Source organism: Salminus brasiliensis, chromosome 3 (assembly GCF_030463535.1).
Source record: "Salminus brasiliensis chromosome 3, fSalBra1.hap2, whole genome shotgun sequence".
Taxonomy (NCBI): Eukaryota; Metazoa; Chordata; class Actinopteri; order Characiformes; family Bryconidae; genus Salminus; species Salminus brasiliensis.
In genome coordinates, this window is record NC_132880.1 from 41,656,911 (window position 1) to 41,674,425 (window position 17,515).

Here is a 17,515-nt window from a genome sequence, read left to right on the forward strand (position 1 = left end):
TGTGAGAATTTGATTGCATTCAGCGACAAGAGTGTTAGTGAGGTCAGGATGTTGGATGATCACCACCCCACCTCATCAACAACTCTAGTGAAAAAAACAGCTCAAAGGTGCCCCCAGGCCCCACCTAACAAATTGCAGGACTTCTGCTGCTTGCCTTGGTGCCAAATTCCACAGGACGCCTTCAGAGGTCTGATGGCCTTGATGGGTGAGAGCTGTTTTGATGGTGCGAGGGTCAGGTAGCTTTTAATATGGCTGGTATGTTTTGGAAAATTTTTAATGATCTCAATAATTGACTGCTTGATTGATTAATTGATTTGAAGACTTTTGAGAATATCTTCTCTGTTTCTATGTACACTGCTCCATCTGATGTTGCAAATAGACAACAGGTCATTGCCTTCTGGTTTTGAATAATTAATAGCTCTAAAACATCTAAGGTATATCTAGTTTTTCTCATGTAAACATGCAGTCCCACTGCTGAGCTACTGTGTTGTACACCATGTATTCAGGAAGACCACAATGGCTTGTCTGTACGGTTGACTGACTGATGTGATTTCCCAAATGTATTGGTGAGGAGAGCATTTCTCATACCAAATACAGTAGATGTGCTCCTACACAGTGAAGAACACAGTGGGGCCAGAGGGGTCTACATGTCATAAAGAACAGGTATGAAGAGGGTGAGGAGGCACGGTGGGAGAGGGAGTAAAAGAACTGTAGTTAGAAATTCACTGCAGATTCACAGCCTGATTTTGAACTCTTTAAGGGAAGGTCTGTCTGGAGTCCATTGTTAGAATATAGAGGAAGACAGGTAAAGAAGGCTTCTGCACCAAAGACTTGGAACTCTTTCATTAATATTCACGACACACCTACCATTGTTAGTTTTAAAGAACAGCTACAAGCATTTTCCTTAAGTGAACTGTTTCATGGCTGTCCTTTTTATATTGTTCTTTTGTTACATCAGCTTTTGACTTTTTACTAGACAGACATGTTCAATGTTCTATTTAACGCATCTTTCTTACAATACACTGTTTTAGTTATCTACTTATATTTCTTTTCTAATTGTATCCTATTTTCTGCCGAATTCAGAAGGCCAATTACCCAATCCCTGTGCATGTGAACTCCCCCTATCACTAGCCATGTCCCCAACACCAGAAGGGTGCAGACTTGCACATGTCGCCACTGCCTCTTTTAAACTGCCGCTGATACAGCCGTTGATGCAGCCGAAGTGCGGCTCCCCAGCTCCAACGCAACAGCTGACAGATGCCTATGCTGATCAACATCACACTAGGAGTGCCATCAACCCACCCCATCCTGTAAGTCTCCCACAAATTTGTAGCGGTTCCCTAATGGCAACAAATGAAATATAACATCTCTGTTTTCTTATAAGCCAGAGTACAGACGTAGCAAGAAAGCAAGTGACAGACGTAGCAAGAGAGTGACAAAATAAGCATCCTGATTGGCCCATGGAAGTGTTCCAAAAACAGAAATGATAAAACTCACTTCACTCCAGACTACACTAAAGTGATCCCTGCCTAACATGGGTCAAAATTAAGGACAGTGTTGCTACAACAGTGTAACAACAGAGCCGATTGTATTGCCCACGGTGGTAAAATGACTGTAAAAGACATGTTGAGGTGAAACTCTCTGTAGTCTTGCTTAAAGTGGCTCATCTATCCATCTTCTAACCCACTTCTTCCAGGAAGCAGGAATACGGCCTAGACAGGGCTCCAGTACATCAAAGGGGGCCGCATACACTTACTCACACACAGCATAGCCAATTCACCTACTGTCTGTGTATTTTTGGGAGGTGGGAGGAAACCGGACCACCTCTGCAAACATGGAGAGAACATCACACAAACAAGGACTAGACCAGGGGACCAGACAAGGGGACTGAACTCACACCAGCCCCATGGAGCTGTGCAACACATGCACTACCTGCAGTGCCAGCATGCCATCCTGCTTAATTTTGTTAAAAAAAGACTATTTGTTTCTACTTCATAATCTTTTAGGGGCAGTGGTGGCTATCTGGGCTATCGATGACAGGGTTGTGGGTTCGATACCCGGGCTCGGCAAGCTGCCACTGTTGGCTCCTTGAGCAAGGCCCTTCATTTCTCTGCTCCCCGGATGCTGGAGTTGGCTGCCCACTGCTCTGGGTGTGTGTATGTGTTCACTACCACAGATGGATCAAATTCAGAGGACACATTTTGCTGCACATAGTACAGTTACAATTACTTGCACCTTTACCTTTTACCTTTTTAAAGGAGGTTAAGGAGGTCTGGGTCATTATGGAGGATGTGATGGTGGTGTTACATCCCTGGAATTAATTTTAGAAGGGCTGGATGTCTGTTGTACACACTCATGAACGCAGTTCTCAGTGATGACAATTCTGTTGCAAAACATGACAGCAGTTACTGGGAACGTTAAATTTGAGGTGTAAGCACTCCAGCAATTATGACAGACCTCATCATTATGCACGAGCAATTAGATTCATGTTTATTTACCGTGTCTGGATGCGTGTTATCTTGCAGAACTGTGTCTGAATGTCACTGGACACGGGCTTCCCTCAGCACTTAACCTGCTAAATCTGCTAAATCTCTGACACAGTGGATGCCTCTCATTTGCTAATTACTGTCGCACAACGTGAACCGTGTATCTGAAAGAAACATGTTGAGTAAGAAGAACATCTGTGTTAGAGTCTGTGGGCTTACCCAGATCTCACAATAACAAGAACCTGATTTTTTGCCTATAATGAGCAAGTGTGTGTTGTCTGCGCATGATAAGTGTTATAACATTGATTCCATCCAGTTCAGCCATTCCAGGTGTAACCTCCTCTGTGCTGTTGATAAAAATAAGCCACTGCACTTGCCAAATGGCAAAGTAATGAAATTAGATTGACTTCCATTACACAGCACTTGCTGCTTGATTGGTGTGTAGGAATAAGGGAAAGTTTTTTCATTGCCCTTCGGTGTACAATGCAGTCTGTATGTAATTTGACATTCATACAATTTGTTGAAGCTTTGGCTCTGTGCTCCAGCAACTGGACTTGAGATAAATCAATGAGATTAAAGTGCAGCTTTATGAAGTTAATGTCAACATTAATTCAAGGGTATTTACACTTGTGTTTGGTGAGCCATAAAGAAAGCACTACTGTACACTGCACTGAAATACTGTACACATATATACACACACATACAGTGGATATAAAAAGTCTACACACCCCTGTTCAAATGCCAGGTTTTTGTGATGTAAAAGCAAGACAGCAAGACAAATAGTTTCACAACTTTTTTTTTTTTGCGAGGGCATCTCCTGTGCACAGCCCTCTTCAGATCACCCCACAGATGTTCAATGGGATTCAGGTCTGACTCTGGCTATTCCAAAGCCTTAATCTTATTCCGGTGAAGCCATTCTTTTGTTGATTTAGATGTGTGCTTTGGGTCATTGTCGTGCTGAAAGATGAAGTTACTCTTCATCTTCAGCTTTCTAACAGAAGGCCGGAGGTTTTGTGCCAACACCGACTGGTATTTGGAACTGTTCATAATTCTGTCCACCCCGACTAAGGCCCCAGTTCCAGCTGAAGAAAAACAGCCCCAAAGAATGATGCTGCCACCACCATGCTAATGGTGTTCTTTTGGTGATGAGCAGTGTTGTTTTTGTGCCAAATATACCTTTTGGAATTATGTCCAAAAAGTTCACCTTGGTTTCATCCGACTATAACACATTTTCCCATATGCGTTTGGAAGATTTCAGATGTCTTTGTGCAAAATTAAGCCAGGCCTGGATGTTTTTCTTTGAAAGATAAGGCTTCCATCTTGCCACTCTACCCCATAGCCCAGACATATAAAGAAGACGGGAGATTGTTGTCACATGTACTGCACAGCCAGTACTTGCCAGAAATTCTTGCAGCTCCTTCAGTGTTGCTATTGGCCTCTTGGCAGCCTCCCTGACCAGTTTTCTTCTTGTCTTATCATCAAATTTGGACGGACGTCCTGTTCTTGGTAATGTCACTGTTGTGCCATGTTTTATCCACTTGATAATGACAGTCTTCACTGGGTTCCATGGTGTATTTAATGACTTGGAAATTCTTTTGTAGCCTTCACCTGACTGATATCTTTGAATAATGGGACCCCTCTGATGCGCTGGCAACTCTTTGCGGACCGTGGCTTGTGCTGGAAGATGTGGCTACAAAAATATCAGGACAAGTGTACTAGAACAGCTGAACTTTATTTGGGGTTGATCAGAGGCACTTTAATTGGTGACAGGTGTGTGCTGACTCCAATTGAACATAAAATGTAATTGTAAATGTGTAACATTTAAATGTAGTTGGTTAAATCTGAACACAGCCACATCCCCAGTTATAAAAGGGTGTGCACACTTATGCAACCACATTATCTCAGTTGTTTATTTTTACTTCACCTCCCTGAAAGGTTTCTGTTTGTTTTTCAATTGCATTGTACAGGTTATAGGTCACATTAAAGGTGAAAAAAGTTGTGAAATTATTTGTCTTGTTGTCATGTTTTTACATCACAAAAACCTGGCATTTGAAGAGGGGTGTGTAGACTTTTTATATCCACTGTATGTATATATGTATGTGTGTGTGTGGCTTGATGCCACATTTATCATTTTTATTTTATTGTTGTTTTTATTTTTATTATTAACCGGTGTCAACCAGAAAATGATTCCCCTTCTAAGTCTTGGTTCCTCTCAAGGTTTCTTCCTCTTGACCCGAGGAAGTTTAAGAGATTCTGTCTCTCGCTGAGTTGCTTTAGAATCTTCCATTTAAAGCAGCTGCAGTTCTTCAGTAAGAGCTGACAATTAGCTGCATCCTTTTAAAACAACTTAAACTGGTCCAGCTCCCCCTCTTCACTGTGCTGCACTTAGAAAGTTTGTGCCCTTTTTTGTGCACTCTTTGTGGTGCTTGTGAGCAATTTTGGATGCAGCCTTTGTGTTTGCTATAAGATGCACCTAAGGGAACTCATAAAAAATGATGTCACATGGTGCTAAATTAATGTATATGTGAAAAAAAGCTTTAGCATTTCTAGTTTCGACAAGCAGTTTATCCACTAACTTTTGGCTTTTTTAAAATGGTGATGTTATGAAATTTTGGGAGGAGGAACATGCCTGAAGCCCCTCTTGCCAAGCTAACATCCAATAAATACCATCTATACTTTGTTCATGTGCCTACGACAAAGTCTTCGCAGCCCTCCACCTCCCTGTCTCCTTCCTTTAAACTCTGGTCTTCTCTCATTGCTTATCAGAAAGAGGGGACCTGCACAAGCAAAAGTTTCCTCCCCTCTCTCCTTCAAAATCACCATATGCTGAGGGCATGGTCCAAACTAACAAATTAAGTGAGGTTGTTGTAAATAGAGCTTGTTGTATCACAGTGAATAACAGCACTGTCTTCCCCATGGCAGGCTAGAGTTCGATTCCTTGGCCAGACAAGCACACCACACTACATCAGTAAGAGGAAAAGAATCTTAACCTTACATTGACCTACACGTGTGACATGATTTAAAAGGAAATTGCTCTGGATAAGAGCGTCAGTGGTGTAATTGTAAACTTTCTGAAAGGTTCAAAGGTTTGGGGTAAAAAAATGCTTTGGATGGAAACGTATTTAATGACTGTCAAAAGTCTTTATTAAGTATGTGACATATTCCTATGGAGATTATGGATATTGTGGTTATGATAAAATAAATGATCATGTTATGTGAGTATACATGGCTGACTTGTCTTTAATGATGACATGGCTGTAGATATAAGCAGTTATGATGTTTCTGTTCTGTTCACTTCAGAACTCATCCTACTGCTGACATTCAACCACATTCTTCTAAACTGGATGGGGGATTTGAATTTCCAATGACCTGAAATTTTTATTAAAGCCACTAAAGAGTTTTTCTGAGTCAAAATGTGGAAAGACTTTGACTAGCCAAGTAAATTAGCTGAATCCTGGATCACAATTTACTAAACATGCATATGCAACTTACAGAAGACAAGATTAAAGGGAAAGGAAAACTCCTCAGAAACTGAACAAGCAGGAACTGAAAATGGCTGCAATACATGGTATTGTATCATGGTAGAGCATCACCATGGCAAAAACTCAGGGCCTGGAGATGCTGCAGGCCCCAAGCAATCACTGATTGCAAGTGATTGCATTTTATTTAAGATTAGATTCATTTGTCCAATTACTTGGGGGCCAGAAATGGTGAGATGGCTCATCCAATACAACTTTAAATTAAAGCTGACATTGTGTATACAGTACTACATACACAGCAGCTGCTTTGTATTCATGTTCTGCTCAAAGCCGCTGCATATATTCACTACTTCAAGAAAACAGCACCAGCTCAGTTTCCTCCTTATATTCCCTCACTCGTGCAAAGCAAAGCAGTCAAAGTGAATCCAGCTCATTAGGAATTCTTCACTGCTGAATCATTAGCTCCATGTCTAACCAATGCTGATTCATATCCTCAAGGACAATAGTCTATATGAAGTCTATCCAAGAAGTAGAATGGAAAGCACAACTAGGGCGAACTGAAGCATCCTAGGACTACGATGATTGCGTCTCTGAATCTTGGTCAATGCCAAAGAATGGAAAAAGAAAGGCCTACTGTGGAGTCTATACTGGCACAGAGCAGATAAAAACATGGCAGTGCAGAGGCTATTCCTTTCTCTTTTTCCAACAGCCGGCACTTTCTGCTTATATTTGAAATACGAATGCGTGGGATGGATCTTCGCTCTCAGTCTGCTTAAAGTCTACTCAAGTTCATGATTGACACCAAACTTCTATCATGAGGGAGTGATAAAGTGAGCTAAAAATACCCCAGAAACATTAATAGGATTGTGGAGGGTACCAGAACGGCTGAAGTTGCAGGAGGCTTGCAGGGGTGTGGAAGCTTCAAGCTAATGTATAAAGGAAAAGGTTTTTTTTTGGCGTGTTTCATCATATTTGTACTGACTGACTCCAACAAGGAGAGTTCACTGAAAACACAGTTCTTTCTTCTTCTAGACACCGAGCAATAGATGGTGTAAAAACCTCACACAGTGTATTAATCACTACTAAATCAAATTTAAGGGGTGGGGTGGACTAATGAGTACCTGGCTGGAAAATGTCAGGCTGTCAGTAATGAAAAGCATCCATTAACAAAGCTTGTTTGAGATGTGACAGAATGCTTATGCACAGAGGAAAGCATATACACTCACTGAGCAATTTATTAGGGAGACTTGTGGACCTACTCACTCATGCAATTATCTAATAAGCCAATGATGTGGCAGAAGTACAATGCATGAAACCCTGAGGCCTGCAGCTTCAGGTAATATTCACAACAACTATCAGACTGAACATAAAATGTGATCTCTGATTCTGAAAGTTTAGATCTGATCTCCTGAGAGGAATAAACAGAGAAAGGCCAGACTGGTTTGAGCTGACAGAAAAGCTACATTAACCAAGATAACCACTCTGTATAATTGTGGAGAGCAGAAAAGCCACTCAACAGGAAATAACCATGCTGAGTTCTACTCCTGGGGATTCCATGCTGGGGTCCATAGGCTCACCAAAGCGGGACAGCTGACGTTTGATGAATGTAGATTTCTGCAGAGGTACACAGATGATAGGGGCAGAATTTGTCACCAACAGCTTGAATCCATGAATCCAACTTGCCTTGTCTTAACAGTCCAGACTGCTGGAGGTGGTGGAGTGGTGTGGGCTATGTTCTATGTTCCACCTATTGGATGTGGAAAATCTTCAAGACTCTCTAAAGGACATTTCCAACATCATATGGAATCCATGCCATGAAGAACTGAGGCTATTTTGAGAGCAAAAGGAGAATATACTCTTAAATATATACTCGTCAGTGTACATTCAAGAACAATAGAGGCTCGTGCCTGATGAAGCAATCCACTTGGCCTAAAGGACAGCTAGACAAGTTAACACATTCATTAACACAGTGAAGCCAAACTAACATACAAAGGCCCTTAAGCCATCACATTAGTTTCACCTGGTGAAACACGTAAAGCTGTTTGGCTACTAAACTACTGTTTACTGTTTAAGCTGTGAAGGCAGCGCTCAGCACAATCCTCCGAACAACAATTAAAGCCCCATCGAGTGCATGTGTAAGGCCTGCAGCAAGCCGGCTGAAAAAAACCCAGTAGCTGATGTAACTGTAATTTAGCAAGTGAACGTCGCTGATGCTAGCTTACAATATTCAACAACGAGAGATCATTACACCTGCTCCCCCACCGGCCATGACTAAGGATGGAGTTCATGTCGACTCTCTGGGACCAGAGAGGTAGAGGGAGGAAGATGGAATGATGGGGCTGGCGGGGGGGGCGGGGGGGGGGGGGGGGGGTCGCTCTGTACTGAATAATGCATCTCTCAGACCAAACCTGTCATTGTCTGAAATATTGCTGCTATCATTCTTTCTGACAGAATAATGAAACATAAAAAAGGCTGTGGAACGCTGCATTTTTAACGGCTGAGCTGTAACGCTGTGCACTGCTGATGAAACTGTGAGTGGCATGGGGGGGAGCTTGCCGTGTATGTGTGAGCGTGTTTCGGGGGTAGCGGGTGTATGCCTGCAGTGGTGAGAGCCATGATTTGTAGATGTGCGAAGACATCTGGTTTCACAGAGTTGCTCAGAGGCCACAGGAGTGTGTGTGATTGCTGGTGAGTGGTGTTTATTTGGTTCGGGGAACTCCCACCACTCTGACAAGACTACTGTGCTTGTTTAAAAAAAAAAGATCTTCAAATTATTACGGACTTCTTTCACAGCATCTCCAGGATGGATTGTTACCAACTCAAGTACAAACTTTGGATCAATACTGTGCCCCCAAGGCATAATGACTTGGAATGTGTGCTTTCTACTGGGGTTAAAAAATAAATAAATAAATAAATAAAAAACACCCTGATGATCATGATACATCAATCTGAATGAGATGATTTAGGTTTAAGTTTTGGTTTATAATTATAATTAAACTATAATACAGTCATGATTAAAATTGGTGTGCTAATCTACGACTGCAGCAAGGCAGTGGCAATATCTCGCGACCTCGCGTGTACCACTTTAAATCAATTACTGATATGTCTTCATTTGAGACAATGATAACCCAAAAACTAAGAAACAAGAAAGTTTATCTGCACTCTGCGAAGCATAATAAACCCAATCTGTAGCACAGAAATGGGAAAACTGGAAGTATGCTGGTGTGTAGTGTTTTTCTTTTATTTATGATTCAGATGTTCTAGCTACACATTAGATGTTCTGAAAGCAATATCAGTAGATTAAAATAGCAGTAATAGCCAATATTTTCAAACTCATTTCAATTAATCAGTTCAATTCTGTCTTTTCCGCACCTCATACATTAATTTTTTCGTATCCATTTCTTTTAGTTTAACTATGTATTGATAAAAGTAGACTGTCTTAATAATAAGTAAGACATTTTGAGGTGGAGTAGCTGTGCAAACTAATGCAACCCTTCAGAAATAAACAGAGCCTCCACCAAAAACAGCGCTGTGCCACTCGCAGTTGTTGTCAAAAGATCCATTGATTTTAATAGGAGAGTTCTGATTTTGTTGTCTTGTTACTGGTAAAAGGAGCTATACTAAATAACACTATGTGCCCTATCTTACACCCTGCGAAAGGCGTGCCGCGATGCTCATTGCTATCCTAAACCCTGCCAACAGTCTATCTTCACGCCTTCCGCCTGTGTCGTTCAAATACGGTGGTCTCTAAATAAGGTGTGTTCAGGTCAATCTCTGGCATACTGCTATCTTGGCAATAGAAAACACAGGTGCACCACTGACTGAAAACAACCTAGGCAGACGCCAGCAGTCAGACATTCATTGCTATCTTGGCAGTGAACTGTCAACAGGCAAATGCCCAACGCACATACACCACTGGTTGTTACACACACATGAAAACGCAGCAGTGCACAAACCCATAGCACATGGGAGTTGCCAGCTATGCGAACTTTAACATCAACAATAAATAGAAAACAAACAAAAAAATTTTCTAGAGACGAGGCGCAAATTCCAGACCGAAGACGATGTGCCATTGAAATTACAATATGCCAAACTCATACCGCACCTGGCTCTTAAAGGGAATGGCAAGTGACATGCTGATTGGTTTATTGCATGTTACGCCCAAAACACACCCATCATTAATGAAGAGACTTAGTACATCCTTTTTGCACTTTTCGAGCTGCGCCGGGCACACTTTTCCCATCTATTTGATAGTAAAGACACACCGACGCGCCCTAAATCAAGCTGTGCAGTGAGTGATTGACGGCTCGCCTAAAGATCACTAAAATAGGGCCCTTCGTCCTAAAGTGATGTGAGCAGTAAAAAAACATGATTCCTTCATAATCAATAAAGCTCACCTACATCTCTGGTGTGAACAGTAGAGCACCATTTTTTATAAATGTACCACAATTATCAGATCAAATCCTGGTGATTTTTATTTTTAATGGTATGATCTACTGCATTGCTTCCAAATAACAATTATCAAAGCACTAAGATAATAGACAGGATTACATTTCTAATACCTGGCCCAGTTTGTGCCTCAACTCATCAGTATTTCAGGAGCCACCCATGTGCTGTGCTGACCACCCGCACACACACACCGAATAAGAGAAAGCTATTTTCAGTGCAGGTCCTAAACTCAAATAGTTTGGATAAGATGATGCGCTTCAGTGCTGGTCTTTATGTCTGACAACCTAAAGCCGTTCTGACACACGGCTAAGGTTTTCATCTCTGCACAGTTATACACGCTCAGGCCGGGCTTTGTTCTAGAAGACACATTAAGCCCTTAATCGCTCCCTTGCTCGCCCTAGATGTTTGACAGTATTTCAGGTGCATGATAATACACAGCTCCCCCCAGCAGGAGTCCACTATGCAGAGGTTTAGTGAGAGAGGCACCTATATCTGCCTAGCTAGCTCTTTCTACTGTAGCCTTCTCTACTGTAGAGCTCTCATTGTCTGTCTCTCTTTCACAGACATAACAAATACATTTGTATTGAATAAAACAAGCAGGGGTTAAAAGGCCACTAAAACAACCAATTACAGTCACAGCAATATCTGGTAATGTAAGGAGAACATTATATATGACATATTTTTTTAAATGGTAAGTATATCGGAACTGACGTTCTTCTGCTCTTAGATCAAGTACTGCTAATAGCAGATGCAGTATAACACAAGACAGGCCTTTATGCTCATATCTGCGATTTACCTGAGCTGCAAAGCCAATGAAATTACTGAACCATGTCTCTTAGATATGTCTGTGGATTCCCCACCAAGGCTCCAACTTAAAACCAGAACACATACAGTCTCTGCGTTCCCTCACTCTATTTCGGTCCCTATTGATCTTTCATTCAGATATGTTGTTGGTGCTCCCATGGGGAAAAAACAAGCTTTGCCATGGTCTAGATACCTCAGTTAGACTAAAAGCGAGACCCAGAATGTCATCCTAGCTCATTAAACCTGACAGCTATCAGAAAATCCTTGGAGCAAGTGTATTACAAAACAATACCCTGATGCACACCAGTGCCTTTGGGTGCTGACTCCCTCAAAAACGAAAATGCTGCCTCCATGTATGTAATAGATACAACCTAGGGCTATGATTTCTCAATGGGCATGTCAAAAGAAATTTCCACTGCAATACACATATGGCCAGTTTTACAGTTCAGGCTAAGCAACATATGGAATACGTCTACATATCAAATGAGTTCTGAGGGAGAATTGCTGTTGAAAGAGCAATTCATCATGGTTACATCCCTGATATTATCATAACACAGTGCTTGTTGGATTTAAGTATGTGTGACAACAAATTTAGGTGATATGCTGGAATAATGGTTTTGCTGTCATAACAAAACCTCATATCTCTGATATGGTAACATTACAGGACAGTCAATAAATATTATAGAAATTGTTGATATGACAATGGTAACATTATATATTTAACAGAGTAAACAGACATTGATTTAAATACACACTCTTTAAATAAATGTAAGTGAAGATGTTACAAGATGTTCTTTGAGGAATGCCACAGAAGAACCACGTTTGGTTCGATGAAGAACCATGTCTGTAATAGAGATGTGTGAATGTAAACACAATGGAAGGTTCTTTAAGCCTTTAAAACAATCTCTAAACTCACACATCTCTATAACAAACATTGTTTACAGCAGAACAACTTTTGTTTTCATGCCAAGAACCATGACTGTAACAGAGATGTGTGGATGGAGAACCTTTAATTTAGTGAAGAACCTTGCTAAATAAAGTTATTTAAGCAAATTAAGGTTCTTCATTTTTATACATCTCAATTCTAAACACTGTCCACAAAAGAACCAGTTTTGTTTTCATAAAGAACCATGACTGTAACAGAGATGTGTGCGTGGATAACCTTTAACTGGTGAAGAACCTTGTCAAATAAGGCTCTTTAAGCCTTTAAAAGGGTTATCACCTTTACACACCTCAATTACAACCAAGATCCATGGATAAACTATGCTTATAACAGAGATGTGTGAGTGTGAAGAACCTTTAAATTCATAAAGAACCTTTACAACTCAAGAGAAGGTTCTTTAAGCCCTTAAAATGTTCTTCACACTCACACATCTCTATTACCAACAAGGCCCATAGAAAAAACACTTTTGGTTGAATTAAGTGTGAGGTGTGAGTGTGACTTTATTTTAAAGAGTGTACAGTTAATTAGACACACCCTCATACTTATTATCTCTCACATAACCAGCATTTGAGTAAAGTTTGCTCTTCAGAAGGCTAGTGGACACCCCGGGCAGCGACTGCACATTTTTTACTCTTCACACTCTTCGTTCACAAAGCCATCAGCATTTCACCTTCACTTTGCTCTCATCACATCTTCATTTCAAATGACATCAGTCTTGTTTAGAGTCCTCCATCCCACTGCATTAGTCTGTGAATAGGCCAATGGCCAGAAAGGGCCCCACAGGGAGTCATCACATGCGGCCCACACAGTGGTAAACGATGCCTGAGAGGAGGATCTGGAATACCCATAACAGCTTATGAAAACAGATAGTGACATTGAGGGTAGTTCTTTAACTTCGGCTCCTTGAGATTCCCTAGGAGTAAGAACCTTCCAAGAACAGTGGCAGCCTTTGTGTGAGCTTTGGAGGACAAAGCTGCTCCATTTTAGCAGGATGTGTTGAAGCTTAGGCATACAGTACTGTATACTTGGCTGAGTGACAGTTGTGGGTCGCAGGGAAGAGATATTTGGAGTAATCCCTCAGTCCAACTTCTATCTATCCGTTACCGACACAAGACGAGCACTAAACTCTTTACAGCTGCTGTGATCCTACACTGATAGACAGTTTGGAAATACTTGGACTGGCTTCAAGGAACAGAGACTAAATATACTGGGTCAGTAGAACATGAAATACAATGTAGAGTCATGGCTTATCTCAAGGCCTCTTCCTCAGCCAGTTGTTTCTTTGCCAGTGTTGCCTTTGGCTTGTGTAGCGGGGATTTAGGACTTCCTCAGCATTGTTTTAGGACCACTTCTATAGAAACAAACACTGAATCTGATCTGGGTTTAATCCTCTACAAAACCCACACTAACACGGTTTCACCCATTGAATCAAAAAAGCACAAAGAAATTAGACACTTCCTGGAGGTTTGGCTGTTTCGGCACTGAAGCTATTGGCTAGTTCATCATACTGGCTGTTTTCTACCCAATTTGGAAGGCCAATTACCCAACACTAGGAGGGTGAGGACTAGCACATGTCTCCTTCCACCCATGTGAAGTCAGCCTCCACCTTTTCTTGAACGGCAACTGATGCAGCATCGCTAGGCAGCAAAAGCTCTCAGAGGCCACCAACCCACCCCTGAGAGACAAGGCCAATTGTGCTTTCTCGAACAAGCAGCATTCGATATTCAAGCCTTGGTTCATGGTGGGATTGCCTTAGTCTGCTGGATCACTCAGAGTCCCCCATAGAGACTTAATCATCATCATTATTATCATCATCCTCATCAAAGACAATCATGTTTACCCTTTATGGCTATTTTTGTCTAAATAAAGAACTGTTTTTTTTTCGTTTACATTCCAGATGTCCAGGAGTTTTGCATGGTTTTACAGAGTAACGTAGAAGTGATGAGAGGTAAGATTATTTTGAAATAATGAGTAAAATGAAACACTCTCTCCTCTTTAAGATGATCCTAATGCTATGAAACTGTTGAAAAACTGAGCTTGAGTCAGTCATCTGCTCTGTAATCAAGCACCATTACTGTCAGCATTTACTTTAATGGTACGTTTCTGGGAAGCAACCAATCACTGAAGGCAAAAAGGATTATTTTTGACATGTTTCATGTAGTTGGGGGTCTCGTGGCACACAGCAAAAGTGGGTTGTGCTCACATTTGGTTTTAAAAATATGAAAACCACTAATGATGGTGTTAAAGAGAAACAAAAATCAGGACAGAACCAAATTCTTCACGTATCTCCTTCCACAAATAGCATCACTTACCTTAAGAAAACCAGAGTGGCACTCTAAACAGAGCAGTCAGATGAGGCAAAAAGGATGGGTCTCAAAGTGTTTTTGAGCACAGGTCACTGATGTGTCACTGCTGCCATTATTTTCTAGAGTAATTATGAAGTGCTGTAATCTAGCGTGCATGCCGATGGGTAAAAGTTTTAGTAGGCCAGAGGGAATGTCACTGGAATGTTGAGCACAGTTTATGCTCTCAGCCATTAAATATTGATACAGTAGAGAAGCCTTCAGCTCCAGCATGCACCCAGCATGCTTTTCAACTTTTCAAGTGTAAGACAGAAAATTGGCAGCTAGTTGCTAAGTTACCGCTGAGCACCCTCCTTTCTTCGAAACGGTAAATCCATGAGCCCAAATGAATGCAGAAAAGGAGGGTGTGTAATCCACGCAGGAATTTCTACCCTGGTTACTTGGAACAGAGAGGATTTTGTATGGTTGAATGAAACAGGCTGCGGAGGTGCACTTACTCTGACTGCTCAAGCAACGGCAAACATGAGACTGACAAGACAATGCTGCATTTTCAATGACGACTTGATCTCTCCATATCAAACTGTCTTTAAAAATCCATGCACTCGAGAACAGAGCTTCATTTTTACGATCAGAAAAACGTCGCTTTCATTTTAAACAAAAGAGCCAATCTCTTACCAAATTCCCGCGGCACAGAGATGGAGTACACACAGCTGTGGCCTGAAGTGTAGTTCCTAGGGAAGTTTGGGGACAGAACAGTTCCCTCTGACCCGGTGGAGCGGCTACCGCAGGGTGCTGACCACAAGAAAAAAAAAAAACACACTCAGAACCACACAGGAAACAAAGGCCATCACATGTTCAATATAACAAAACATGATCGGTCGTTAGGTAAGTTGATTTTATCATAATTACATTATTATACACTGGAGAATGCAATTTGCTAAAAAAAAGCTTGCATAGAATCCAGGAAATGTCCACATTAATAACAATAATATTCATTGTCAAACTAAAATCTTGTATCTTAATTATGGCCCTTTTTTACTTTTTGACATCATTGAAAGTTCTTTTTTACATTAGGTCAAACTTTCATGATCAATGGATCATATAAAAATGCTCAATAAGGACTTGAGATTAAATCTTTTTACACTGACTTTCATTGGCAGTTAAGAGGGTTTTCCCCTCTCTTGTAAAGTGGCTATTTGATTTGAAGGTTTTTGTCTGACAGTATATTATAATGAACAGAGCATTCTTTTCAGCCTGCACACACCATTCCCTTTACGTTCATGTACCTTGACAGCTGGGCAGGACCCTGTTCCAGCCAGGCCGTCCATCATCCCCCATGATGCAGGTAAGGGTGGAGTAGCCCTGAAGCACGTAGCCCGCTTCACAATAGAATGTCACAGTGGAGCCCAGCTTATAGTCACTGCCGAGCCGTGTGCCATTCATTACATTGCCTGGGTCAAAGCACGACTCCCTCAGTTTGGCTGCATGAAAAAGAAAACAGGAGAAAGTGACAAGTTTAAAACTCAAAGTACATAACAATAGACCCAGCTGAGGGCTACCAATAGGTCTTATTAATTTTTAACACAAGCATTTCTTCATATTTTCCCTCCACAGGCTCAGATGTGGACAATCTCCAACAATTCTGACCATTCCTGATCTTTAATAAATTATTATTTTATATAAATAAATGATTATTAAACTAAAAATAAAATAAAATAATTAAAATAAAATAAAAGTGTCTGATGTTGTTGCATGTTTTCAATTAACTCATTTTTAGTCACAAAACAAATTCACATATCTGCACTTATTCATGTTTTTAGTCTTTAATTTAATTACGTCTCCAGTTTATTGAATAATGTATAGTCTTCAACCCATGTTGTACAGTTTTTGTTTTTCTTAATAGCCTGTGTGTTAGTTAGAGGACTGGGAACGTAAGAATTTCACTGTTTACTGGTCAAAGTTTACTTTGCATATGACATTAAAACTTATGAATCTTTAATCTTTCAGTAGTTCAGCCCCGTCTTCTCACACTGAAGAAAAACTGCTTTGGTCTGGTCTGCTTTTGAATGAGACACAATACAAGACAGCCAATCAGAACAAAGGTCTATCTATTAATGTGTGTGTGACATTATTAGATAGAAACCCGGTCTCGTATTACTGGAAATAACTGCCCAGAGCTTTGCAAAGACCACTGAGTGAACTGACTTGCCTATAATGACTGTTTAGGGGTACAGTAACAGAAACAGCCTTTTTAAAGCCATTTAAGTCAGCTTGGTAAAGTTGAAAAATGTTAATGTAAAAACACATATCATTAAAAATGTAATAAAAGGAAAATGTAGGATATGTGCCCTTTAATAAAAAAATACAGAAAACCAGATGACTTTGGTCAATGGTGGCCTCCTATATAGCCCTCTAGTCTTTTCTAGCTATGAGAAAGTGACTGCCTGTGGTAAACAGATCACATAATACAGATGTTAGGTTAAAAAAGCCTTTAAATCCAGCACTACATTCACTTACTATAGAAACAGACATGATGAAACATCTAGCCTCACTGTATATCCAGCTCTGTCCATAATGTGACTAATGAGAGCCTTTCATCTTCATGAAGGAACTGTCATTCGTATGAGTACATGTCAGCCACCTTTCACTGGCATACCTTTGTACTCCAGGTGAAAGCCGGTGTAGCTGACAGAGCCGTCGCTGCGGAAGGCCAGGTGCATGGTGTTGGAGCTGCTCTCGATCCGCTCGGGAAGTTTGCTGTCCTGGAAGCTGCCGATCAGAGGGCTGTTGCTGTCCGGCCCGTCGTAGATGTACAGAAAGTCGTAGTTGGGCTCGATGCTGAAACTGGAGAGAGGTGAAAAGATGAGATGAGAGAAGATCAAAGAGCAGCCTCCAATATCCACTCGATGCGATCAAAGGATGGCATGAGGTGCCCTAGCCCATAAAAACAGCATGAGACCTGAGACGCCCTTTTAGAACAGGTGTACAGGGTGTAGAGAGACAGGCTGCTCAGGAAAAGCACAGACATCTGTAAGTCATCCGAGAGAAGCG

The 17,515-nt window shown here is 41.1% G+C and overlaps 1 protein-coding gene across 1 annotated transcript in view; it reads right to left on the reverse strand.

The window, feature by feature from the left end:
• The window catches only part of csmd3b (CUB and Sushi multiple domains 3b), a 548,309-nt gene that overhangs the window by 139,207 nt on the left and 391,587 nt on the right, over positions 1-17,515 (reverse strand). The window contains exons 29-31 of the mRNA XM_072674465.1: positions 17,121-17,308; positions 15,751-15,945; positions 15,140-15,256 (exon numbers count right to left, since the gene is read on the reverse strand). Coding sequence (XP_072530566.1) covers positions 15,140-15,256; positions 15,751-15,945; positions 17,121-17,308 — 500 coding nt within the window. The remainder of the gene's footprint in view (positions 1-15,139; positions 15,257-15,750; positions 15,946-17,120; positions 17,309-17,515) is intronic.